This window comes from Argopecten irradians, chromosome 2, assembly GCF_041381155.1.
Source record: "Argopecten irradians isolate NY chromosome 2, Ai_NY, whole genome shotgun sequence".
NCBI classification, from domain to species: domain Eukaryota; kingdom Metazoa; phylum Mollusca; class Bivalvia; order Pectinida; family Pectinidae; genus Argopecten; species Argopecten irradians.
The window spans coordinates 26,191,551-26,217,869 of NC_091135.1; the positions used below are offsets into that span (position 1 = coordinate 26,191,551).

Genomic DNA, 26,319 nt, shown 5'->3' on the forward strand with positions numbered 1-26,319 from the left:
TTCATAAAGGTTCAATCTTTTCATCCATACCAGTATTCACACGTCTCTTTTTCTCTACAAGTTGTAATACTACTTTAATCGGGACATGCATTGCTCATTTCGTGCCATTTTGATTTGGTTCGCCAGCGAACTCGACACTTTTTGGAGCTCCTCTGCTATCACCAATGCAGGTAATTGTAAAAAAACAAAAAGTAACGATTGCTAGACTTCGGAACTTTTTGTTTTTTTTACCTGGTGTCATACCTCCACACTCACCATACTGCCATGACCTATGTGGTCATATGAGATTTGGAAGATAGAGATCTGTATGATTTGTCCTTGATCGTTTTTATACAAAACTCCCATGTTTTTTTATGGGCGCCGCCAGTTTTTGTTTATCTTCAAGCTAATAAACTAGTCTTCATTCTGAAGAGTTCCGAACTATATATCGAGTATTCTAACTGTTCAATTCTAGTGTGTGAATCAGCATATTTTACGAGGATTTTACGAGGAGTTTGCCCACGGGTGATAAGTGTAGCGTAGTGTAGTGCGATCACCCGTGGGTCTCCGACGATGGTGTAAGTAAGAGAGGAATATTTTAAGAAGGAAGAGAAGACCAGAGAAGCCGCTAGCCAAAAATTCAACCGACCAAGATCGTTTGATAATCCTTTGTGATAAAAAAATCTTTGTATAACAATCTTTTAAATTCAATGTAATCATTAATTGTCACTTCGTACAATCTTTAAGTCTACTGCTTCCATCTGCTAGCCATTAAAGCACCAAAGGTTCGTTTACATCAGGCTACATTCCCTTTGAGCAATAATGCATTACCACAATTCCTGTATATTACCCGCACTGGGGTATAGACCACTGGGAGCATAATCCGACATTATCTATGATTTTGTAAAATGAATTTCAGATAACCTGCACTTGCAGATGGCCTGCGGGTTATTCGCCGATGTAAACCTTAGACGTGTATGTGGGTCTATTATGATATTTTCATTTCACGTGGAAAAGGTACGCAGATATGGTCATGGATGCGGGGAAGTAACGAATCAAACATAATGTGTTTGAAAATAGGCTTTAAAAGCAAGAAAATATACTTTGACTTGGGAAGATGGTACATAAATTATTCACCTGCAGTTTTCTATAAATGAAATAGCTTACAACGTATAGCATGCATAGTTTTCAATTTTTGTAAAAATGTGATTGTTAGAAAACTGTATATATATGTCTGCACAGTCATCGACCTTTTTTGTGATTTTAAAGGTCTTCTTAAAATAATTATTAAAACATTTCCATTTTCATGTTTTGTGTTATTGTGTAGGTACAGTTCTATATCTGTCGGTGATAACGCAATTTACACAGTACGGCTAATCAAAAAGGCAGATACATATTTTAAATCATACCACACAATGTCTCAAATATCCAGTTATTTCTTATTTTTTCTCTAGACACACAATTGTGCAGTTGTTATAATGTCATTGAGTAAATGCTATTCTAAAAATGTGCTTACTTGTAACCGTTCGTGCTCCGTACCATCCATTCTCTCTAATTATTGACATGTTTCCGATATTATGCATTATATAGAATTGTTCAGTGAACTTGCAATTGAGTAAATGTCATTCTAAAAATTATGTTTACTCGTTACCTTGTAAGAGAATAAAGCAACATTAGGAGAATATAAACTTGTTGTAGCGACCATCCCAGTATTCGATCACTGTTTAGTAGGAAATTTTGATATACACAATAATGTAGTGTGAAATGTCAACTATCTGGATATCATTATTTCAATTAGGAATCACACTATAGGATTGTGTTATTTAGGCCGACCTGGGTAATACATTAATATGTTAGTACTTATCATGAGAGTCACTACTTTAAGGAGACACAACACGAATATAATGCAGCCTCCCAAAATATACAGACATTCACACATCGCAACACACTGTAGACATGGGGGGGGGGGTTCTTCCCTATATGGCCCTGATTATTAGGACTTATTCATGAAGACATACACTTATACAGAAGTTCAAAACTACATTGATAAACAGGTAAGCATTGGTATGTCATATATTTTTTATCTCATCACAATTTTTGATTAACTATGAATTATGCACGAACTGACTTAGAGTCACAAATGTACATGCGGACTTCATTTTTTAAAAACCATTTTAAGCGAAGAAAATCGATAATCAATTACTAAAATCATGACAGCTTTTTTAACAATTCCAAAAGCCTGTCTGCAAACATACTCTTTTATAACCTGGTTCTAATCTAATTATCGTAGATTGATGATTAGTTTATCATAATAACATCATAAGTGATGTTTCAATTCCCATCTGACTGTATCTTCAAGATATGTGACTAGTTTTTATTTCTTTATTGACAAAACAAATGAACACTTCTTTAAAATAATATGGCCGCCCACAATCGATTCTTTGGAATGTATAAATATCCATGTATGTATGAAAGTTATTTGTGTAATAATAGGGTTAATGAATGAAAAGAATGTATATAAAATGCATGTTTGTCATTGAAGCAGTAAGAATAAATTTACATTTGGTGCTAAAACAATTTGAAATAATCTGTATCCAATTACTTATCATTTAGCATGCAAAATTCCTCAATAAATCAGCTTCATTATAATCATTATAATTTGCAGTAACCCCTCCCCCCCTTTGATGAAATTGTTCCATAATTATAAAAAATGGCACTCGAGCATAATTGTTCACTGTGTTCCATTGTCGTCATTGATCACATATACACTTTGGTATAAATATAAATGGGACCTGGGAATGACAGCAAATGAAGGCAAATTGTTTTGTGTTTTGTCTTTCCATGTTTTATTAAATGGTTTTGACGCGCTCATATAGTTTCATTCATATTTCATTATTATCAATATGTTTTTATTTCAAACACTCTTTGTATAAGGCTGTTTTACGTTCTTCAGCAATAAATTCAAGGAAAAGTAAATATTTGATAATGTCGTAAAAGATATGATACAATGGCGTATTGATTTACTTATTGATTTGGAGAAGGAAAAGCTGTGTTGTTATATTATATGCATTATACATATACAACCTATATGGAAGAATACAAAGGGAATGACATTTATTTTGGTGGGTTTTTTTTTTACACAAACGGCTCCCAAAGAGATAAAACATGTTTCTCTTTACCTTGACAGCTATGACTCTCGAGAGATGTATGAAGCTTGATACCTATATGTTGGTACTAAAGCCAATGTACGATCATTTACAATATTAACAGTCAGTAAGGCTCTGGCGTCCTAATAATGAGTTCAAGAGGTCACAAAAAAGCTTGGTTTACGTCAGTGTGAGATTTCACTGAAGATTGTTAACATATTTTAAAAATTGATCAATTTGAAAATATATTCAAGTTAAATGTAAATATAAATATTGGTTGTCATATGTTTGATATGCATTGGTGTGTGACATACATTGGGCTAACACACACTATTGGTTATAGCCAATGTATGTTACATACGAATGCATCTCAAAAATATGACAACCAATACTTAAATGCACAGTTGAAATCGTGCCCAAACCTAATGTAGAGTATACCGAGCCACCAAACATCCGATGTCAAAAGTATTAGCTTGATAGCAACCTGGGTATTCATAAATGTCTACCATTTATCCCATATATTAGTACCGTATAGCAGGTTATTTTCGCGGGGATAACATTTACGCGATTACGCGGGACATTGCTAGGATCGCGAAAATTTGATCCAAAAAAATATAGAAAAATGATTGAAGGATGTTAACCTTTAAAATCCATATCGCGAAAAGATAACATCGATCAAATCACGAAAATTTTGGTCCGCCAAAATAACCGGTAATACGGTATTTTGTATAAAGGATGTATGTTCTGTAACGAATATATTGATAACATGCTAAAATATATTGTAATCAAGATATACCTCATTAAAGCTATATCTTATCGATAGCCCAAGATTGCGTTAGAGTACCAAATAAACAAGTTCTTTGGTATCAATATAGGTTCATTTTGCTATCAACTCTACAACGTGATAATTCTGACAACAGGCATAATGAAAAAAAATTACACGTGTCGCATTTTTCATTCTAACGAATAAAAAAAGTGCTTTTGATATGTTATAAAATTTGTTTTGCTGTTTGTACATCCGCAATTCAGTCAGTGCTTCATTCCGTAAAGGACAGAGTGCCATAGATTATTTTCCGAACGCAATTAATTAGTATCTTGAATTAAAATAAGAAGCTCAAATTCTTCAATGATGATAATGGTATAAATTAAGTAACTTTTGTACTGAAGAAAAATACTAATTCGTCTGCTCCTGTTTTTGATAGAGAAAAAATGCCATTCGTCAGCGATGGAGCTTCTTTAAAATTTTAACTAAAAAAAAAGCCAAATAAGATCTCAAAATGATTTTGACAGTACTGTCAAAAAAGCAAAGTAATCCCCGTGGTCCCATTAACCAGTAAGGTTATTTCAAGTTTGTTACGACTTTATACAAAAACAAAACGAGAGACCTGGCAATCCTACTGACGTGAATGTACTTAATGATGATTCACTGATGTAAACATAGTAAAATTCGGTCGCAGATACACGTAGATTATTTATTCACATGCATGCGTGAGACACTGTGTTGAATTTTATTTTAATGATTAAAGACAGAGATAATAATTATTGCGCATATAGCAAATTTACCTGCATTTCTGTGACAGCAGAGAAACAGGTATGCACCGTGTCTTGTATTTGTTAATAGTACCATTGTAAACATGTGTTTTCGAATTAATTTAAAATCGATTTCAACCATTGCAATCACTCTGGAATATAGGATCTCACTGTCGATTGGTTAGTTGTTAATGTAGAAAAATATGGAATTTTCAGTGACCAGTACACTTAGTGATTTGTTTGGTAATAAAACCACAACCAGACATGATTCTCTCGGAGACGGAACCACTCATAGAGGTCGGTATACTAACATACTTATTTCACCAAATGTTTGAATTGCTTGTTGATGATCCCTTGTTGACTTGTCACATGATCAGCGAGATATGATGACTTCGCTCCTATAATATTTCGCATTAATCAGTGAAATAACCTAATTCAGAAGTGATTTAAATCTGCTATTAAACATACAATGTAGTTACATTAAAGATGCTCCACCGCTGACAAATGGTATTTTTTCACTATCAAAAACAGGAGCAGACGATTTAGTATTTTTCTTCAGTTACAAAAGTTACTTACTTTACACCATTACCACCATTGAAAAGTTTGAGCTTCTAATTTTACTTCAAGTTAAAAATATGAAAAATAATTAATTGCATCCCGAAAAAATTCCGTGACACTATATCCTATATGGAATGAAGTACTGATTGCGCATGCACCAAAGGTGAAATAAATTATTTTATATTATTTTTTGTGTTAATTAGGCATATATATACACGATTAAACACCAATTATTGTTCAAATGATTTATATCATTTATGCTCTGTCGTCGGTGGAGCATCTTTAAATATATTTTGAAGTTAAAAATCTTTGAAAATGTATGTTGTAGTTATGTGATTAAAAATATCAAATTGTTTTCATTTCATATGAAATTTTATTAAAGATGTTATTTTTTATCGCCAAGTCTGTCAAAAATGGGGGGGGGTCCAATTGGATACAAAAAGAACACTAATTTGATAACCTTATTTTATGTGTCTCAATAAATAGGAATGATCATCATAAAGATGATTTAGAAGGTAGATGGAAGCTTGTATTTCCAGGCTATCGGACAATATCGTACTCGCGACTCCGAGATGGACAACCAGCTATTTAAGAATTTTATTTTAATTTCCTAGAATCTCGAATCGCATAAACAGAGAAGTAAATCCCAATAAATTGGTGCAATCAACGTCGGGCGTCTTTTAATGCACTTGACAACCCGGACCCAATTCATGATTCTGATAAAAGGTATATGGTAATGTGAGGATTATGTAAAAAAACCCACATTGGATCTATTACTAGACCTATACAACAGTTATTTCAAAATGTCAATCCATGAACATTTTTTGTTTGTTTGATTGATTAATTAACGTTCTATTAACAGCCATGGTAATGTAAGGACGGCCTCCCATCTATGTGGTGTGTAGCTGTATGAAGTAGTTATTTTGGAAGACTGCGGTATATTCGTTTTGTGTATTCTTCTATAGTGAACGCGATTGCTGGCAGTTGATAACACCCTTAAATCGTATATACAAGACAGCAATTGTTCTATCAACTATATAGGCCCACTTAGGCACGGAAGGTCAAAGTTTAAGTACATTACGTTTGCAATAGACCAAGGTGTAAGTAGCTATCAGAAGTAATTCATACCTTTCATGCAAGTTTGATGTAGTTACATTGTATTAGACGACACTTTCAGGTCTCAGTAAACAAATTCGTTACACGTGTTAATCTACTTCTGTCAGTTATTTTGGTCTGTTTATAAGATCATGTGTTTGTCAGTCTCGAAGGATTTATTTTCAATTTGTTTTCACTTTGAAAAACTGAGCATGATCATGCATATTACATATAAGACGTTGTACGTATGTACATTATAAACATCGCTGTTCAAAGTCAGCTGTTCGTTAGCAATATTTGCTCTACATGTTTAAATGTTGCTGGCTAATATTCCCAAAAAAATCACAGAGTAAATATCGGTTTAGATGAGTCATTTTTTTGGTTTTGTAAGATGATTACTGTAAACTTTCTTTCGTGGTCACTAAAATTCACGATTTCTGTTTTAAAACAGGTTCGCGAAGATTAACGTCCGCGAATTTGAAAATTAGAGGTAAATATGTATCAATATAAACGAGATTTATATGAATTCGCGCAGATAAACATTCGACTGTGATCGCTAAATTTCGCGAATTCTATTTCAAAAACAGGTTCGTGAAGATTTTTGACACTTCGTATGCTTTATTTATGCGACATAATAATCCATCCCAGCTTCAAAGTTAATTGTTGGTTTAATAGATCCAGATATAACTAAGTACAAAGGAAATCAGTTCTATATGTACATCAAAACGAACTACAGTTCCTTCTTAGTGTAAAACATCATCCTTTTCCTAATGTATCAGCGTTGATGCGAAAATTGTTATTCTCTCGAAATATAATTAAAACATTTAAGGTTTCATTGTCCGAATCGAGTGGGGCAATTATAGGGTATACGAAGGTGTTGTTAGTTCGTATACCGGCACGCAACTCTCGCAAATAGATCGCGCACCTCATTTTATATCGAGGTTTGACCAAGTCCTTGATTACCCTTTGCGATCTCAAAAGTATCCTGCATTAATTGGTTAAGGACTGAATGATAGCGTGATAGCGTGATGTCAAGCTACCCTGGTCAGCTCAGCGAACTGTCCTGGCCAGATTCCTAAATTCTTACCAGTTATTTTCATATCGGGTACTTAAAAGCTCTATCCGCTATTGAATACTTTAATTAGCAAATACTCAAATTTAGTTATTGTGTCCAGACTGGCATCCCCAAGGGCATTAAGTGTCCTGGACATCAATTTAACCCAATACACATCACGGCTGATACAGGTGCAAAACTGTTATGTAATAATTATGTTCCAAGTCTATTGTGTTACAGACTAAAATTCGCGGATTTGAAAATAAAATATGTAACAATATAAACGAGGTTTATAATTATGTATTCGCAGAGATAAACATTAAACAGTAAATTCGTGAAAGTAAATTGTTTCACAGTATCAGGACAAATCAAAAGTTTTCACCGTGTTATTGTGGTCGGTGAAATTTTATGTAGTTTCTGTAAAATATGAGGAGACAGCCGATTCAGTGTTGTCTTTATTCTGTCCCAAAGAGAAGTGATGAATTTGGGCACTAGAGACAATTTAAACTGACTGTCCTCGAAAAGACGAGAACTTAATAGGATGATAAAATTTAACTCAAAATACAAATACCAATGTCGAAACTTTGATTGGTCAAACGTAAGCTTGGGTTTTACGCTCGAATATTTCAACTCAACCCGTCACTAATACTGTTACGTCATGCTAATGGCTTTGACGGGGACTAATTGCAAGTGCTCACCTTGTCTTAATTCTCGGACAATAAAAATTGTTCTCAGTGTCAGAACTGACCGGAAGAGTCAATGCGGTTTGTGCTTTTCGGATATAGCAGATGTGTGATTTTCTGTTAAGGATTATGTACTCAAGAAAATATGAAAAGCCTAGCTAATAAGACTGACCAAACCCATCAATAGTTTTATACTCAAGGTGGTGACATTTCCCATTAGATTAAGATATCAGTTCTCAAGACGACTATTACAAAGAATGTATAAGTTTTGTAAAGGAAACTGTATTTCTTACAACATATTTAAGGTAAATAAAGGTTCATAGGAAAATAAAGAAATGAAATAAAATGCTAATTTTGCTTAATTTCAAGCGGAATACCAAAATGGCATACTGTAAACCAATGTTGATGAAAAACCTCGAAAAGAAAACGCCGCAAAAATGTGTCAATTATATTATCTGTTAAGGTCGCGCAATTAAATCGATGTTTAAAAGTGTATAGGCATGAAAACGCTGTAGTAAGGTTACTATGGTTTGCAGTATATCACATACCATACTAAATCCTCGTTTTATATGCGTCAAGTATGGTAATTAGTAAAAGTCCTGAATTTCCAACCCTTCACATTTCTGACCTGTGTCGTTATATTAAAGGCAATAAACCAGTGACCTAGAAATTAAACTAACAAGAAGCGCGTGGACACATAAAAAATGGTTCAGAGTGCTTTCTTTATAATTATATAATATAAATTATTCATGTAAACCTATGTATGTTTTATGATTATACATTGTTACGCATTAGCAAGCTATTTACACATGAGTATCTTACACATACCATATACCGTATCTTTAGTACAAAGCGGGGTTAACCGCTTTTCGTATTATTTTATTCGTGATCAACAGAAAGCCGCAGACAGCTTTGACCCCAATCGTAATTATACCATTATTATTTACTCTTGTCAATAAAGATATTGATTCATTACTTGTAGTATGCCATCTTTATTAATGACATATCTGACTATTACTGTAGACATGGACAACGTCGTTAGGTATTGAGAGTAAAAGGTGGTGTATTAGGTAAAATACATTACGTCTGTAATTTTTTCTGGTGACAGGTCATGTGATGTTATGTGCATATGTTGAATATGTACAATGTCCCACCAAATTTGAAATTTACATAAATACATAGATACATAGATCTCCGTTTCATTCCGAAGTATGGGGTTATGTTTGTCCATGCAAAGTCACGTGTCTTTAAGTGGTCGTTACGTCGTAAACGGACAGTACCGTGACACCTAACTTTATACCGGAATACATGAAGCTACACGTCAAATTTTGCAAGGCATTTTTTTCTGGAAGATATCGACAAATATCTTCTTAGGCTTTAAGAAGAATTTCGAATGAAATTTGATGAAAATTGATGTTGCGTATATCTTTATAAATTAAGCATTGGACAACGTTTTCTTACTTTTTGTTTTCGTCATGGCTGAAATGCGTACGAATAGCAATGTTGGAGAATCGCGCTCGGAATTAGTTTCACAACTTTCATTTAAACAGAAGTCTACACTAGGACGATGGTCTGTTTACCTTGCCGTTGTTGCCATTGTCATAATCGTCGCTCTTGCTATCGCTCTTGGCATCGTCGCTGGAAAAGATACTGTTGTGGATAATCCATCTTCGTCTTCAGCATCCACCAGCCCTGTCCTACCATGTAGACTGGCCACTCCTGACTGTTTCTCCCACGAGGGCTCGGTCACAAGGAACCTGGACATAGCTAACTGTGTGTTAGAAAGTTATCCACTCATCGATGGGTAAGTCATTAAAAACACTCATTTTCATTGGTTTTAAAAATTACGATTATAACCTCATAACACAAGATACACGTCGCTTTCGAATGGCTGATATACAGACGTGGCGATTTCTTGGAGAAAAGAGAACATTCGTGACATTTTCTATATCATAGAATTCATAACATATATTCCGAGCATGGGAATCGATAGTTTCTTATTTCATCTGAAATGTTACTTTCCCGTTTTGTAGCGTCTTAAGTATGCAATATTTTTATCTATTTTAAGTGAACGTAATCGTGACTTTCCCTTTTACACTGAACAGGAAAGTTTGAAGTATGGCAGTGACAAAGGGTTTCTGATGTGATTTAATGATATACGTAGATACTGTTAAACGGACTATTTTTGAGGTTTTTATATTTTTTTTTTGTTCGAAAATCGTTTTTTTTTGTTTTAAATATCTAATTTTGATTTTTGATTTACTATATAAATCGTTATGTTTGGTTACTTGTATATTTTGTAATGTCATGAAGAGGAATGCTGTTTATCACCACAGTTGATAGATAATAACATTAGAATTGATTAAAAATATCTATTTGTGAAAGGCCAATATTCATTACCACAAGTTGCAATTAGCAGACTATCTTCAGAGCGACTCAGTGACGAGCTTTTCTGGTTGTAACTGTTCGTTCTGTTTTTCATACTATCGGCATAAAACGTAGATCATACGGCTTCGTTTACATTGACGTTGTTTTATGGTAATTCTTTCAACCAAACTCTGTCAGGTTATTATCCTCACAGGATCATCATATTTTCTTACAAAAACATCACAAATGTGTTTCTTAATCTAAGCTCGAGAAAATATCCAACAGTTTGTTTTTATAAAAGTTTTAGAAGGCAAGCATTGGAACATATCCATCAGTACATTTTTATAAAAGTTTAACAAAGTTACATAGAGAAATGCGAAACTGATCTAATTACCATTCAGATGCATCATGGTTGAAATATTCCAGATTGTCACTATGATAAAATACATTATGCAAATTGTTTGTATTGGCTTTGATGTATACATATATAAACGCACAAGTAAAGTCTTATGTATTATGTAAGCTGATGTGGTGTGATTTAGCTTCGTATCAAGTGAATTATTTCAAGAATCTTTCCTTTCCAGCCAAATAACAAACACTTTAATCTCGCTCATCGATGGACGTTAATGAAAAAATGAAATTATTTTCAATTGTAGACACTTAAATTCCATTAATTCTAAAAAATAAATAATGAAGTCGAAGCAAGATACTTTTGCATAACATATGTATAAATAAAAATATACAAATAAAACATGCTATATATTGCGACCCCATATTGTGTAACACTGCGGCCATGTTATAACGACAGTGATTATATAATATGAATATTACGTTATTGATATGCTATTAAAACAATGCTAGTAGGCAATACTATGTATGTAAAATTACTACAGATTTAAACTATTTGCTCGTTCTTCCTTTAAGACCTTGTTGTGTCAATTATGACCTAAAGAAAAGATAATACCTCGTCTTATTTATTTATTGTATATAGGAAGTAAGCGGGTCTAGCTACCATAGTTAATCCCCCTATTGATATGATGTGTTTCCGATTATATAAGATCAATTCCAGAGCGATAGATACTTTGACTGACCAATGATATTAAATGCCTTATAGTAGTAAATCAGCATTTAATTATTCTAACTGACCAATGGGGAATCATGAAAATAATAAAATTATGCCCTGTCTGATGTGAAAACATTTAAATTTCTAAATTTGCAAGCTAGGTGGCAGCAGGCAAATGTCTTTCTTTCTATTTTTCCACCCACCCTATTGTTTTAACCTTTTTGTTATTTTAATTACTTAATATATAAGTATATTTGAAGATCATAGTTTAAGTTAATTCTATGAAAATAAATACATTGCTATACTGCTATATTTTATGATCATGTAATACACAGTAAACTATGGTCTGATTTTCACCCAAACCAATGTGTTTGTTATTTTGCTCATAAGGCTAGCATCTTCTACGCTAGAATTAGGATTAAAACCCCCTGATCTCCATGTTATTCCCTTTTGCATATTACAGAGTTATTACCTTGTTGGTAGGTATACATTGTTCTGTGAACGAAACTTACGTCGTTTTCTGTGAAAGTATGGTCATTACGTATACTCACAAACACATGATGTCCCAATCAGTACTACCCACAAGGGCAGATAACTTTATAATATTCAAATACTGAATAACGACAGTGTGATAATTCATGGAATATCGAGGATAAACTACAGCTGGCAATTATTTTTACATGTCCGATTTTAACGGTTGCTTAAATCTAATTTCTGATTGTTGATAGACAAGTACAAAGGTAGCAAATGCAACACAGGTAACAGATCATACGTTGATGTAACAATATACATCTCACTGTCCTTTATAGAGTATTGGTTACAACACAAAACAGCATTACTTATAACACGTAACCACACTCTTAAACCCAGTTGAAGAACACAATGCACACGGATCGGTTTAGAGATGGGTAAATAATTCATTTCACCATACAATTTGTTATTGGATATTCTCAGGTTTTGATGAAATGTAAGCCTCGAGGAAATATATTATTATTATTATTAATTCATATTGATTGGCACATCATGTTAATTTCACAGTGAAGAGGCATGTGATTTAATTTCTCTGGAAATGGCGAATTGAATATTCAAACTATATTGATTGCAATAAAAACAGTATTTTAACTGTTGGAAATAATGTGCAGTTTTAATGTAGGAAATTGTGAACTCAGCGAACGACATGCAAAGTATATAGCATTACTAAAGAGTACGATAGACATTGACATCGTGTAGTTAGTACAGCTGTACATGGCCATGTTTAGGTTTTATAAGCAATATGAAAAAACTATTAGAGACGAAGAAGGAACATTGATGGGGGTTGTGTGGAGGGGTTGAGGAAGAAATAAGGAAGATGCCGCAAACATTAGCAACAAAAGATTACCTAACCTTAAATAGTCGTTTAAGATTAATTGCGCGAATGAAAAGAAAAAATGACCTTCACAAAATATAGTAAGACTTGTTTAGGCGTGCTAATTAATGTTTCTGAACAAAAAGATGCTTGTTTCAAGAAAGACTGAAATATCTAAATTGATGAAAATTACCATTAAATATTTTATACTCTTCAAAACAGTTAAACGAATACTCGGTATTTAACATTTTTTATAGTCCAAATGATGGTGTCGGAGATTCAAGGCCTATGATACAGCGAAGGGATGACCATCAGTCTGAACTTTACTCAATGTCTTACGATTGACAGTCTAAGATCCCTTTATTTAAGTTTTATGTGAGGTTGACCATAATGCCTGGAGTTAGATGTTACTTCCGTGTGTATGCGATATGCTCCTTTTCACTACGTTATCTTCAATACCTCTCCATATTGGTACCCTGACACTCCACAAGTGATATAAAATCGTCAGAAGCTGAGAGTATATATATATAGTAGTGTTGAAGTATATACTGATACCGCTTTATTATCGTGCTCATTTCCATTTCATCATTCGAAATTGTTTTATGGCTATTTGAAGAACGATAATAGCAATATAGAAAGCTGAAATCTTTGTAACTGTTTGCTTAGACTGCTCGGTTGCTAAGAAATAGTCATACTTTACTCGAGTTTTAAGATATGCCTTATATGTAAACATTCTTGTTCAACAACCACCATGAACGATGACCACAATAGGGCGACGTCAATTCTTTCAATGGAAGTAGTTTTAAGTTTCATACTGTCGTCTGAAAAAATGGGGGGAAATCAATGCTTTCCTCATTTCACAGCATTTGTTTCCCTGTTAATTTAGGAATTATAATGATAGTATTCAGTAGTTTGTATTTGCATTTGATATTTTCAGATTATTTACTTGTAATTTTCATTTCTTTATTTCGGTTTTAGAAAATAACATTTAAAGATGTTCAACCGCTGACACAAATGCTATTTTTTCACTATCAAAAACAGGAGCAGACGATTTAGTAATTTTCTTCAGTTACAAAAGTTACGTACTTTACACCATTACCACCATTGAAAAGTTTGAGCTTCTAATTTTACCTCAAGTTAAAAATATGAAAAATAATCAATTGCATCCCGGAAAAATTCTGTGACACTATATTCTATATGGACTGAAGTACTGATTGCGCATGCACCTAATGCGAACAAATTATTTTATATTATTTTTTGTTTTAATTAGGCATATGTATACACGATTTAACACCAATTATTGTTCAAATGATTAATATCATTTATACTCTGTCGGTGGTGGAGCATCTTTAATGATTATTACATCTTATTGATATAACCATTTAACCATTAAGATTCTTCATGTTATTAAACAAGAGGTTTGCCGAATGTTTGACAGCGCAGAATCATACTCCGAAGGTTGATATCGCCTGTTTCATCCTAATGGGAACAAATAAGAATATTTCTCTACTATTGCTATGATCGCAATGCAAAAGTTACAAACATGCCAAAATATCATGTAAATAAGGGTTACACACGAGTTCTTGTTAGCTATTGAATACATTTCACACAGAGGAGTTATGTTTTAAATGTTACAAAAGACACGACCTTTAGCGGGCGTCTTTTGTAACTTTAAAAAATAGCTTACGAGTGTGAAATAAATTCCATATCAAACAACCACGAGTCGTGTGACTTATTTCTACCAAAACTATATTCGCTTTTAGCCGATAGAAATGCGACGTGGATACGGTAACGTGTATTTACCGAAATATGCAAAATAAGATATTTGATATTTTCTGACTAATTGTTTATTAACAGCTGTATTGTTTATTAAAAGATGAAGATATCCTTGTTTAGGGTAAAATAATGCCTTACCTAACATTAGCTTTCCTTCTACAGACATAATGACTTATCTTACCAGTACTTTAAAAACGTGGACAATAAGGTGTACAGAGTGGACATGAGGGGTGATCTGAGGCTGGAGTGGCCCAATGCTGCTATACATACTGACATACCTAGGATACGACAAGGCAGACTCGGGGCCCAGGTATTACAGCAGCAATAAAAAAAGAAGGCAGAGTTAAATTCTATATAGCTCAACTACTGAAAACCGTTACTAATCATTGTATTATATAATTTTGTTGTGAGTTTATTGAGTTTATTATCTATTGTTCTGTTAATCAAAGAAATGCATTAAGATGGATTGTTTTTCGTCTTTTTAGTTCTGGGCTTGCTACGTGTCCTGCAATACTCAGTACAAAGATGCTGTGCGCCGCTCACTTGACCAACTAGACACCATTAAAAAATTTACAAATAAATACCCGGATGTGTTTGAATTTGTCACTTCAGCTCAAGGTGAGAAAGGTGTATATGTGAGCATAATTTAGTTCCTTTATCATACAACGATTTATTTTACAATAGATATGGCTGAAATTTGAACCTTAAAATTATGTTTCCGGTTCTACAAAAGGGACACATGAGGATTTAAATCTGCTACAATATTTTTGCTGTACAGGTAAACCGTGTAATATTGATATATAACCCTACAATCAAACATGCTTTATAGATTATGTAATAATGAATTTTATCACTCTAGGTATCCTTGATACGTTCGCTAAGGGGAAATTTTCAAGTCTTGTTGGACTCGAAGGAGGCCATTCCATCGACAGCAGTCTCTCTAATCTGCGCATGTTCTATGACCTTGGGGTCAGATACATGACGATTACCCATAGTTGTAACACTCCATGGTACGTTTTGTGTGGAAATGGTTATGATAGCCTACTTTTTGTGTGTTATCGATGCTTATTGACAGAAACATCACCATGCTTATAGCCGCATGATTCACCGGATCATAAAAGTGCTGCAATTTCTAGGAAAACAACAATAGTTTGTTTTAAATTGGCTTTATTTTTAGCTACCCAGTATTATGCCTCTATGCGTCTACATAAAAATGGATCTTCATTTGCATTACAAACTACATCACGTATACAAGATGACTTAACATGTATACATAAGTTTACTGACCACTTGTCACCTGTTAGAAGCAAACAGCAATGCTTACCTTGTTCTTAAATACACTACCGATTTGAAGTATATCGGAAAATAGATCTAAACTTTTGCTTTAGTATTGTTCCTTCTATTTTTTATTATCATATATATTATTACATATTTAAACCGATGTTTAGAGCTTATTAGTCATTAGTTAGAGCTTTTTAATATAAAAATAAGTTACTTTTTGATTCCCATTACGCTGACCGTCTATTTGTCCCCTGCACTATCCTTGTTACTGTGTGGTAATGAACGTTCATTGTGTACATAGCTTCTCAAAACGGTTCTTGCATTTAATTGGTTTTGTGATGTATCTTTATATAAGGCTACAGATATAAACATGTTCTGATAATGATTATTTGAAAAACAAAAAACTCTCAATTTTGTTTTGGAAATGTCTGTTTCACAGGGCCGACAACTGGACGGTGGACCGTGACGGTGATCCTGAACACAACGGACTTACAGATTTCGGAAAGGTAATCAGCCAGTTAAAGGGTAACTATAGTGTTATCATTAAAACAAACACATTTCATACGGAGAGACCGTTCGTATATGACCTTAACTGTCAATTGGACATTAAGCCCTATCAACCAACCACCCATTCGTGATATCTCTTTTAATGGTTCTTCTAGCATATATTATCTGGTACCTGTTCAATTCAAGATACGTGGCAGATATTAGATCAATGTACATAGTCAATAAATGGACATTTGCTGAAAAGCTATCTGCCATTATATTTTCTTTGATATATATTGAAACAACAAAATATGCATGGTAACTATACATAATTATAAATATTAAAATCGTTTTACGTTGGCTTCCATTTAATATATGATAGATATGGGACCTTTTTTGGTGTGAAGTGATGTAATTGTTAAATGTCCCATATGTTTTCGTAATTTTTTAATCGTAAAAATACCAAACTTTGCCAAATGACAGAGTTGATAACCTTATGGCGATATTTCTTATTATTAAAAATGTCATAGTTAGTCAGGATTGAAGCAATGACGGGGGAATACTAATGATTTCCTTTATTTACTCTCCGTTGGTGCCACAGTCCTCACGTGGGTAAAATCACACATGAGGACCGCTTTGTATAACCTTCGACCCCAGGTATGTTTGTCAACTGATAGATGTTGGCAGACGACGCTAATGCATTGTCATCTTATTTTCGACGTTTTTATAAATTGAGTCTCTATAAACATTAATTAAAATCCTACTTGAAATCTTCAAACTCATTTAATAACTATTATCAGAGATTGGTCATATGAAAACAGAAAAGTAGTTAACCATAGAAAGTCAATTAATTGGAAATAACCAAGTATTAAGCAAACAATCAGAACGAGACCATACAATGCACCATCCACAGGTACAAAGGATATTCTCTACTTGTAATACTTCACTCTTTTGTAGTTGTTGCGTACAAATGCGTTTTTAAAATCGCCAGAATGGAGTTTATAGTTCTACTGAAGTATTGTGTTTTATTCTGAAAAGAAGAAGCAGTTTTATAAGGATGAACATCGTAAAACATTGAATAAATCTAGACATCTTCTAAACCCGTTGTGTCGCTAAGATTTACTTGGTGATCATCCGCGTTACGTACAAGCTATTTTCAGGCAAACACATTTACGTGTTCTATTTACATATATTTCTAATATTTGAACAAAATGAAGTAAAGATCAATTCATATGAACAATCACAAAAACATAATGCGTCTTTAAATAGAACGTCAAACTCTGTAAGGTAGTAATTAGTCCATTGTACTTGTATACTCAGTACAATATACACAGTACAATATATTCAGTACAATATACTCCGTACAATGTACATAGTACAATAAACTCAGTACAATGTACACAGTTCAATATGCTCAGTACAATATAATCAGTACAATATACTCTGTACAATATACTCAGTACAATATACTCAGTACAATGTACACAGTACAATATATTTAGTACAATATAATCAGTACAATGTACACGGTATAATATACTCTGTACAATATAATCAGTACAATGTACACAGTACAATATAATCAGTACAATGTACACAGTACAATATAATCAGTACAATGTACACAGTACAATATACTCCGTACAATGTACACAGTACAATATTCTCAATACAATGTACACAGTACGATGCTGCCAGTTGAAGGGAAATTATTATATTTTTATCAGGGTAACTATACAATGTTATGAGTAAGAAATGCATCTATAACGTCATTATCCAGGCATTACCGCCGTGAATGAGTACAATTGAATATTTTTAACCTCTTTGAAACTATATGAAATATTAAAGCCAGTCTAGACTGTATCCCGCTATCATCCTGGGTTATGTCGGTAAATGCACTTAGTTTATACTTCCATCAATTATGCATTAGTGCATTTTACATCCACACAGTTTGAGATAATTAACTGACATAACACTCATCCCTATTAAAACCTTCAGAGCCATTACGTCTAAAATTAAAAACCATTTCGGTTAGCTTTTATGGTGTGATGTTTCCCGTAAACATACTTTTCTGTGTTAGTGATGAAAAAGGCGACTAAATGTAGGATGTGAGATTTTCTTCAATGACTCCTTAGGCCTTGCATTAAGCGTTTGCCTATGTCAAGAAAGTTTTTGATTATACGCCGAGATACAATGATGCTTTACATTCAGCATAAAGATGCTCCACCGCTGACAAAGGTATTTTACTAAAAAAATTCTAGATGTTTACTGTCGATCTGCCCTAAATCGATAGTCATTGCAAATAACTTTTCTACTTATCTACGCGACAACTGTGTTAATTGTTTTATTAAGCTTTTGTGAGAACATCATACTCTTTGCCAACCACCTCCAAACCCCAATTTATATATACAAACGTATACACTACTGGGCAATAAAAGAGCAATCATATATGTATGCATTGTAGATTGACGAATTCAAAACTTTATTTATGGCATATTTCGGTGATAAATTGAGTAAAAACGACTTATCTTGAGTAGGCATCAACCAGCAACCGTCGGTTTATAGCCTCTCGCCAATTGCGCCATAGAAATAAACTTCCTTGGGTAAAATATTTTTTTTCAAATAAGAATAACTATGTTACAAGTTTCCACGAATTTAACATATTGTTTGGATGGATTAAGTCGTGTGCCAACTACAAACATTTAGCAAAAATAGTAGGCTAAGCAGTTTGTCATTTCCTCCATGAGATTTGCGAGATTGAATTATTGTAAAATTATTTACATTCTATTGCATTCCATGTATACAGTGTGCTTTGGTGTGTGAATGTCTGTTTGTTTTGGACGGCTGCAGTATATCCGTGTTGCCTTCTTCTTACAATGGGACTCTTGCCCTTTTTATAGTGCTATATCACTGAAGCATGCTGCCAAAGACACCAACTAAAACACCCCACGCGAACCATTCGTTTTACTCCCCTTTAAGTTGAGCGCTAAGCAAGAGCAGAAACTACCATTTTTGAAGTGCATTTCGGCTAGAGGGTTGAACCCAAATCCTTCATCACATGGGAGATCAATATACTTTTAATCTATGAGGCGGAGTTAAGGAGGATGGTAGAATGAGGAAATTCTCTGCTGGTTTTGTTCTTTGATTAATTAATGTCCTATTTACAGCCAGGGTCATGTAAGGGCGGCTTACCATGTTTGCGGTTTGTAGCGAATGTGAAGTGCAAGTGCGTGTTTTGAGAGACTGCAGTTTATTCCTGTTGTGTCTTCTTGTATTGTGGAACTCTTGCCGTTTTTATAGTACTATATCACTGAAGCATGCCGCCGAGGACATCAGACAACACACCCCACCCGGTCACATTATACTGACAACGGGCGAACAAGTCGCCCTACTCCCTGTATGCTGAACGCTCAGCGGGAGCAGAAACTACCACTTTTAGACTTTAGTGTGTCTAGGCCAGGAGACAGAACCTAGAGCCTACCTAACATGGGCGAACGCTCAACAGAAGTCCAAAAGAGCAGTGTCAAGAGAGATATTAGGAACTAAGATACTTAGGAAGAAGAGAAAAGATCATATCATAAATTTAGTCGCCTTTTACTATCATGCAATTGGGGCAGCAGGTACAATTCTAACGCCCTATCTGCAAGGCAGTGAAAGTATGTATGATATTATTGTTTCTCTTCTTTCTTATAGAGTTTTCTCTTCTTTCTTATAGAACGTCAAGAAACAATAATATTTCAGTCGCCTTTTAAAAGTTTTGCAATGTGGTCAGAAGGCACATACAAGCATTTGCAGGATCATAAAAGTAGATGTTTAATTAACAAAAACATAGTACATTAAATAATTGGAAATTCTTTAGATCCCAGAACTGCCCTCATGGGAAAAAACACCAAAGACACCAATCAGGACACCCACCAGGACACCCATCAGGTTACATTATATCGACAACGGGCAAACCAATCGTCCCACTCCATTTATGCTGAGCACCAAACAGGAGCATAAACTACCACTGTTATAGTCTATGGTGAAGGGCCTCCCTCTCACCCATGCCTAATGTTAGGCGATGTCGTAGAAATAGAATTTATAATGAACATTTTTTTTTAAATGAAGAGACCGATACTAGCTGAGGCATGTCTATAAAGGTCTATAAAATAGTAGATTCTGCTTCTGCTTAGGCACTCATAACAAAGAAAATGAGGCGATTTGCCCATTGTCAATATAATGTGACCAATTGGGGTGTGTTGTTTGGAGTCTTAAACGTTCGTATATGAAAGTAGATAGCAGATTTTATCTCATTCACCACTGAAATTTCATAATGGACTGGTCTAGTCTTTGATTTAGGAGAATCCAAATAAGTCCTCAGGGATGAATGAGTTAAATCTTTATATTTGATAAAAAAAATCTTTCTAATTTGGTATAATTATTGGTTCTCTAAATAATGTTGCATTAAATACTGAGAGAATTACTTTACAGCATGATTTTAGATCCTCATTCAGTCATTTTGGGGTATTTAACGTATTCTGTTTTCACCCAAAAGCAAAAAAACACATAAAACTAATATTGTAGATGTGTGGATATATGTGGTACATCGTTCTGTTCTCTTTTTTAAAATTCAATTTCGAATCAATCAATGAATTAATCAATCAATCAATTCTTTTATTCACCAAAAGCCCTTAGGCATATAGCTTCATAATGCTTCAAGAATAATTTTAAAACATTTAAAACAAATCATTTTAATTTTTCCAGAAAGTGATCCTGGAGATGAATCGCCTTGGTATGCTGATCGACTTATCTCACGTGTCAAAGAAAACAATGATAGATGCCCTCACCGTGACTACAGCTCCAGTGATCTACAGTCACAGTTCAGCATTCACTCTGTGTAACCATTACCGAAACGTACAGGACGATGTGCTCCGAATGACGGTATTATCTGGTTAAATGGCGTTTATTTCATTATCGTTAAGCTGTTATTCTAATTGTATGCATTATCTACATGTGGTTAATATAATGATTACTATGAATACGTAAAGTCGGGAGAAAGCACTATAAAAAGGATATGAACCCAAAACTAGTCACACAATTACAAAGAGACACTACACCAATATACCACCGACTCCCAAAAATACAGACGAAATACATTGCATACCTAATAAACCAAACCAAACATGTAGGATGCACCTCGCACACATACACGCAATACACAGCATACATGGGATGTCGTCCTTACATGACCCTAGCTGTTAATAGGACGTTAATTGAATCAAACAAACAAACAAACAAACAAACATGTGAGAATTGTACCAGTAATTGCCCCTATTGCATGATCGTAAAAGCCGACTAAATTTAAAATATTATGTTTTCTCTTCTACCTAAATAATTTTCTTCTTCCTTACGTCTCCATTGCCACCGCCTCATGTTTGACATTCTGTTGAGTACTCACCCATGTAAGGGAGACTCTGGGTTTTGTCCCCTGGCCGAGACAGTTTCAGCTCCTTCTTAGCGCTAAGCATACAGGGAGTGGGACGACTGGTTCATCCGTTGTCAGTATAATTTGACCGGGTGTGGTGTGTTGTTTGGTGTCTTCATTGGCATGGGCAACAGTTCCACTATACAAGACACTACATGAATAAACTGCAGTCCCCCATAACACACACCCCACACTTCTTACACGCAGACATGGGAGGCCGTCCTTACATGACCCTGACTGTTAAAGAGGATGTTGATTAATCAAACAAACCAATAAATTGTGCTACCCAAAATTAGTTTCATGTTAAATCTTTCGCTTGACTACGTACATTGACAGTAATTCAATTAGCATTTTCTCTGTGTGATTAACGTCTAGAAGGGCATTGACACTAAAGTCACAGTCTAGGACCTCTATAGTAAGGTGGATTGTACTGATCATGAAGTATGGTGGTGTTTTATACACGTCTGACGTCATCAATGACTATTGTGTTGTGTATTCACAGAGAGACAATGGTGGAGTTGTTATGGTGAATTTCTATGATCTTTACATCAACTGTTACCCATCCAACCGGACGACCGCCACATTGGACCAAGTAGCAGGTAAGGTCAACATCTTTATTATAAACATTTCTCTGACAATTTACGTGGACATTTTCTTTACTAGAACTGCAGTGGGCATTTAACTAGACATTTGTTTTACTTTATTAGTTAACTCTTTCATTATTTGCACAATTGTTTTGTCACCAAAACTTGCTTATATAGGCCAAAACAAAGTTTTGATTTTCTTCTTTCTGTGTTGTTGTGTAGTGACTTTCGCTAGTGTGACGTCAGTCTTGTTTGGTGTTTCCTAAAGTTTGATGGCTCTGATGCCACCACATATAGGTGACGGTTTTATTTTGATTTAACCAAAAGCCAGGAGACATAAAGGGTTCACAATATCGGAGACAATGTAAGCGCTGTTACCGGGGTCACCTCATTTGGATCGACTTATTTTTTTCCATAATGCGCATCACTGGCAAACTACAAATCGTGGAGTAGATTAAATTGTTTATTAGAGAACAAAATTGTGAAATCTATTTTATCTCTACAGAGTCGGAATAATATTCATGTAGATTAAGGTAAGAGAGAAAAACTATCTTTTGTTTCAGATCACATAGATTATATCAAACAGCTGATTGGAGTGGATTACGTTGCCATAGGAGCGGATTATGATGGTGTCCCTACGTGAGTAAAGCATCGTTTTCTTTTCGTCCTTGTTAAATTTGTCTATAAACCTGATCCTTCGCATTCTCATAAAACGAGACAGCTTGCTCGAGAACCAACATTAACGCATTCGCCCCTGAAATTTCATAATGGACTAGTCTAGCCTTTGATTTAGGAGAGCCGAAAAGTGTCTTTAGGGGTGAACGAAGTAAACAGGTAAAGCGAAATTAGCTGTAAATGATAACTGTCCTCCTTGTGGAGCCTAAAATTTAAATGGTTATTTTAAAAATACAGAATACTTAAGTAATATGTAAACACTGGACTGTCCATACCAGTATCGTAATCATATCAGTAAATCCCGAATTAATTCTCGATCACATATAATTAATTGTTTTATTGTAAAAGGCGACAAAATTTAGGATATTATTTTTCTCGTCTTCCTTAGAAATGTCTAATATTTCTAATGTTTCCCATGACACTGTCTCCATTACCTTTGTGAGGAAGGCTCTTGGTTTTGTCTCATGACCGAGACACACCATAGTCTATAAAAGGGGTAGTTTCCGCGCTGGCTTAGCACTCAGAATAGAGGGAGTTGGGCGACTGTTTTGCCCGTTGTCATTTTAATGTTACCGAATGGGATGAGCTTTTCAAAATATTTTTTTTAATGAGATTAAAAAACCGACAAGAGTTTCGCTGTTACAAAGAGACACAAGAAGAACATATAGACAGACTCTCAATATGGTAACACATTCACAATGTTAGCAACACATCAGTATGCCATCCTATAAATCCTGTCAAAGAAGGGGTTGTCTAGAAAGCGAATATTCGAAATTACTGAAGTGTATTATTTTACAGTTCTATGTATACAATGTTTCAGTTAAAGTCATCGTCAGTTGTAACTTTTTCAGACTTCCAGTAGGACTTGAAGATGTATCCACTTATCCTGCTCTGTTTGCCGAGCTTGTCAGCAGAGGATGGACACAGGAAGAGCTGACCAAATTGGCCGGAAAGAATCTTATCAGGGTTTTCACTCAAGCAGAAAAGGTAGTAATGCATGTACCAGGAGAGAAGGAAATGTAGCGGTCAGACTGGCATTCGAACCCTCTACCTCTGAGCTACCAGCTGGTCACCGATGATCGATCCAGTCCAATACCGCTACATACATAAACATCACTTTCCAAAACTCGTGAAAGGGTGACTGAATTTGTGATGTGATGAAGATTTTTTTACAACAACTACCTTCACCTACTACTTGTTTACTAGTAGAAAAGCAAGGGTCATTTAGGACTTTATTTCCATTAAAATGTTCAATATTTTGTCAAGAGTTTTCAACTGTTTACGAACTGTACTTAACTGAAGCTATCTATTGTATTATCTACACTTTTGACCTTTGAAATAAGAATAGTTTAATCCGAGAAATGATACCATTAAACGAACCAAGATTAATCATATGATCATAATATGTCTGATTAATTACCATTATGTTCTGATTATCTAGGACCGATATGTGATATTAGTAACAGACTTAAAGTTATACTTTGAGTAATATCAAAATTCTGTTGTTTATACGTCTTAATCCTGTTTCTGTTGTTTTACAGGAGCGTGACCGCCTGGCCTATATGAGTCCATACGAAGACATTCTGCCGGTATCTGGACTGTTCCCCAACCAGACAGACTGTTGGAATTTGTGATGATGTCGGTGATTCTTACAGACCATTCGTCTCTTCGCTATCCAGAACTACCTTCTCTTGTGACCAAATGTTTATAAATATTACTACGCCATTTGTTTTTGAGAGGAACGTGATTATGTTTTGAGAAAATGGCGACTTATTTTACGTAAAGTAATGACGTAGCCACAACTTGTTTACGCATGCAATTAAAGTTTGCTTATTTGGCGGGCAATAAGAAACCGTGGGAAAAAATCGTCGAGAAAAAGTCTTCTTGATGAGATTGCGTAACTTACAATGTACATTGGCGATAGCATGATAACAAATAACATCAAAGCAATCCATTAAATGATGCTAATCAACGATGAACAATGATATAAAGTAGTCAGAGCTTCCTTAGCCTTGAAATAAGATAATTGATGGTGTCTGGTGTCATATTCGTAGAAAAATCTAGACGAGAAGCTACAATGTATATATTTTAAAAGAAAATGTGCGATTTGTATCATTTCTTACTATCCCCTACATATAAGTGTTCAGATGTTGTTTTGAATTCATTACGTGTACGTCTCTTCTTGAGTTTTCTATGAACATGACATAGTACATCTAATTTTCAAAGAAATTGTATGATTTTTATCTTTTCTTACTAGTCCCTTTATATCGTATAACGTGTTCAGTTGCTGTTTTGTATTCAATTTATGTATGTTTTGTGTGATTTTGTATCATTAAAATGTCTTAGTGAGTTTACTCTGCAGTAAGTCTTTTGGCTGCCAGATGGTGAAATGTGCAGCAGATGTGACGCAAGTTTCTCTTATATGAAGTACATATATCCCCAGTTATGTTTCTTACATTTAACTTGTAACATTTCAAACACATACATTGTAGAAAGGTTACTGAATAGTCAAAAATGGTTGGAAAAAAGGCCTCCAAAAACCTTTTGTTTTTAATGTGACCATATACCAAGGTACTTTATCAAATTTCAACTTGGAGGTCACCAATTTTGACTTCCAGCCGTCCTTACAGCCTTGAATTCAAAAATTATTTATTATATCTTCAGGTATCTGACAGTAAACGTACAATAACAGCGCAGTAAACATTCAATTCTTTGCACCCGTGGACACAGTGTAGCAATAATTTTGATTCAACCAATTGTTTATGTTAAAGAAGTCTATTTTGGTTCGAGAAGTGGGATATTCTGCTACTTCTTTTAAGTCAACATAAGATTTGCTTGTGCGTTGCAATAGCATACATTTATTTACCTGCATTGGCATACATGTACCTACATTAACAGGTACTTACCTACGAACTGCTAAAGATAGCTAATGGGTACCAGATATGCAGGTGGTTATGAACACACATTTATTTGGACGTTTGTATTTGGAGTGCGTGGGAAGCGCAAGTTGTGTTGTGGTCAAACTCGATGGAATAAAAGACTAGTGGTGATATCCATAGACTCTTAAAAATTTGATATCTGTACAATTTTCCAGTGACCATAACGTTCTCTGTTTAAACTTACATAAACATCTTTGAATATTTCTTGGCCTTTCTGCTGTTGTACTGATAAAAATAGTCGAAGAGGATGATAGTTTTGGTTTTCGGTCGACTTCACTCGTAAAGTAACAT

General features: G+C 34.4%; 1 protein-coding gene across 2 annotated transcripts; it reads left to right on the plus strand.

Moving 5' to 3' along the window:
- Window positions 1-4,677: 4,677 nt before the first annotated feature.
- LOC138314953 (dipeptidase 1-like) lies at window positions 4,678-25,439 on the plus strand. 2 transcript variants are annotated; one of them, XM_069255610.1, is made up of 12 exons: window positions 4,678-4,716; window positions 4,872-4,952; window positions 9,596-9,849; window positions 14,759-14,906; window positions 15,082-15,214; window positions 15,456-15,606; window positions 16,317-16,383; window positions 21,110-21,286; window positions 22,333-22,429; window positions 22,978-23,053; window positions 23,941-24,076; window positions 24,631-25,439. In XM_069255610.1, the coding sequence occupies exons 2-12, from the start codon at window positions 4,920-4,922 to the stop codon at window positions 24,721-24,723; spliced, it is 1,365 nt and encodes a 454-aa protein (XP_069111711.1). In that variant the 5' UTR covers window positions 4,678-4,716; window positions 4,872-4,919; the 3' UTR covers window positions 24,724-25,439. The 2 variants fall into 2 exon arrangements, with proteins under 2 accessions (XP_069111711.1, XP_069111710.1); XM_069255609.1 differs by lacking the exons at window positions 4,678-4,716; window positions 4,872-4,952 and having other exon boundaries at window positions 9,506-9,849.
- The last annotated feature ends 880 nt before the right edge of the window (window positions 25,440-26,319 follow it).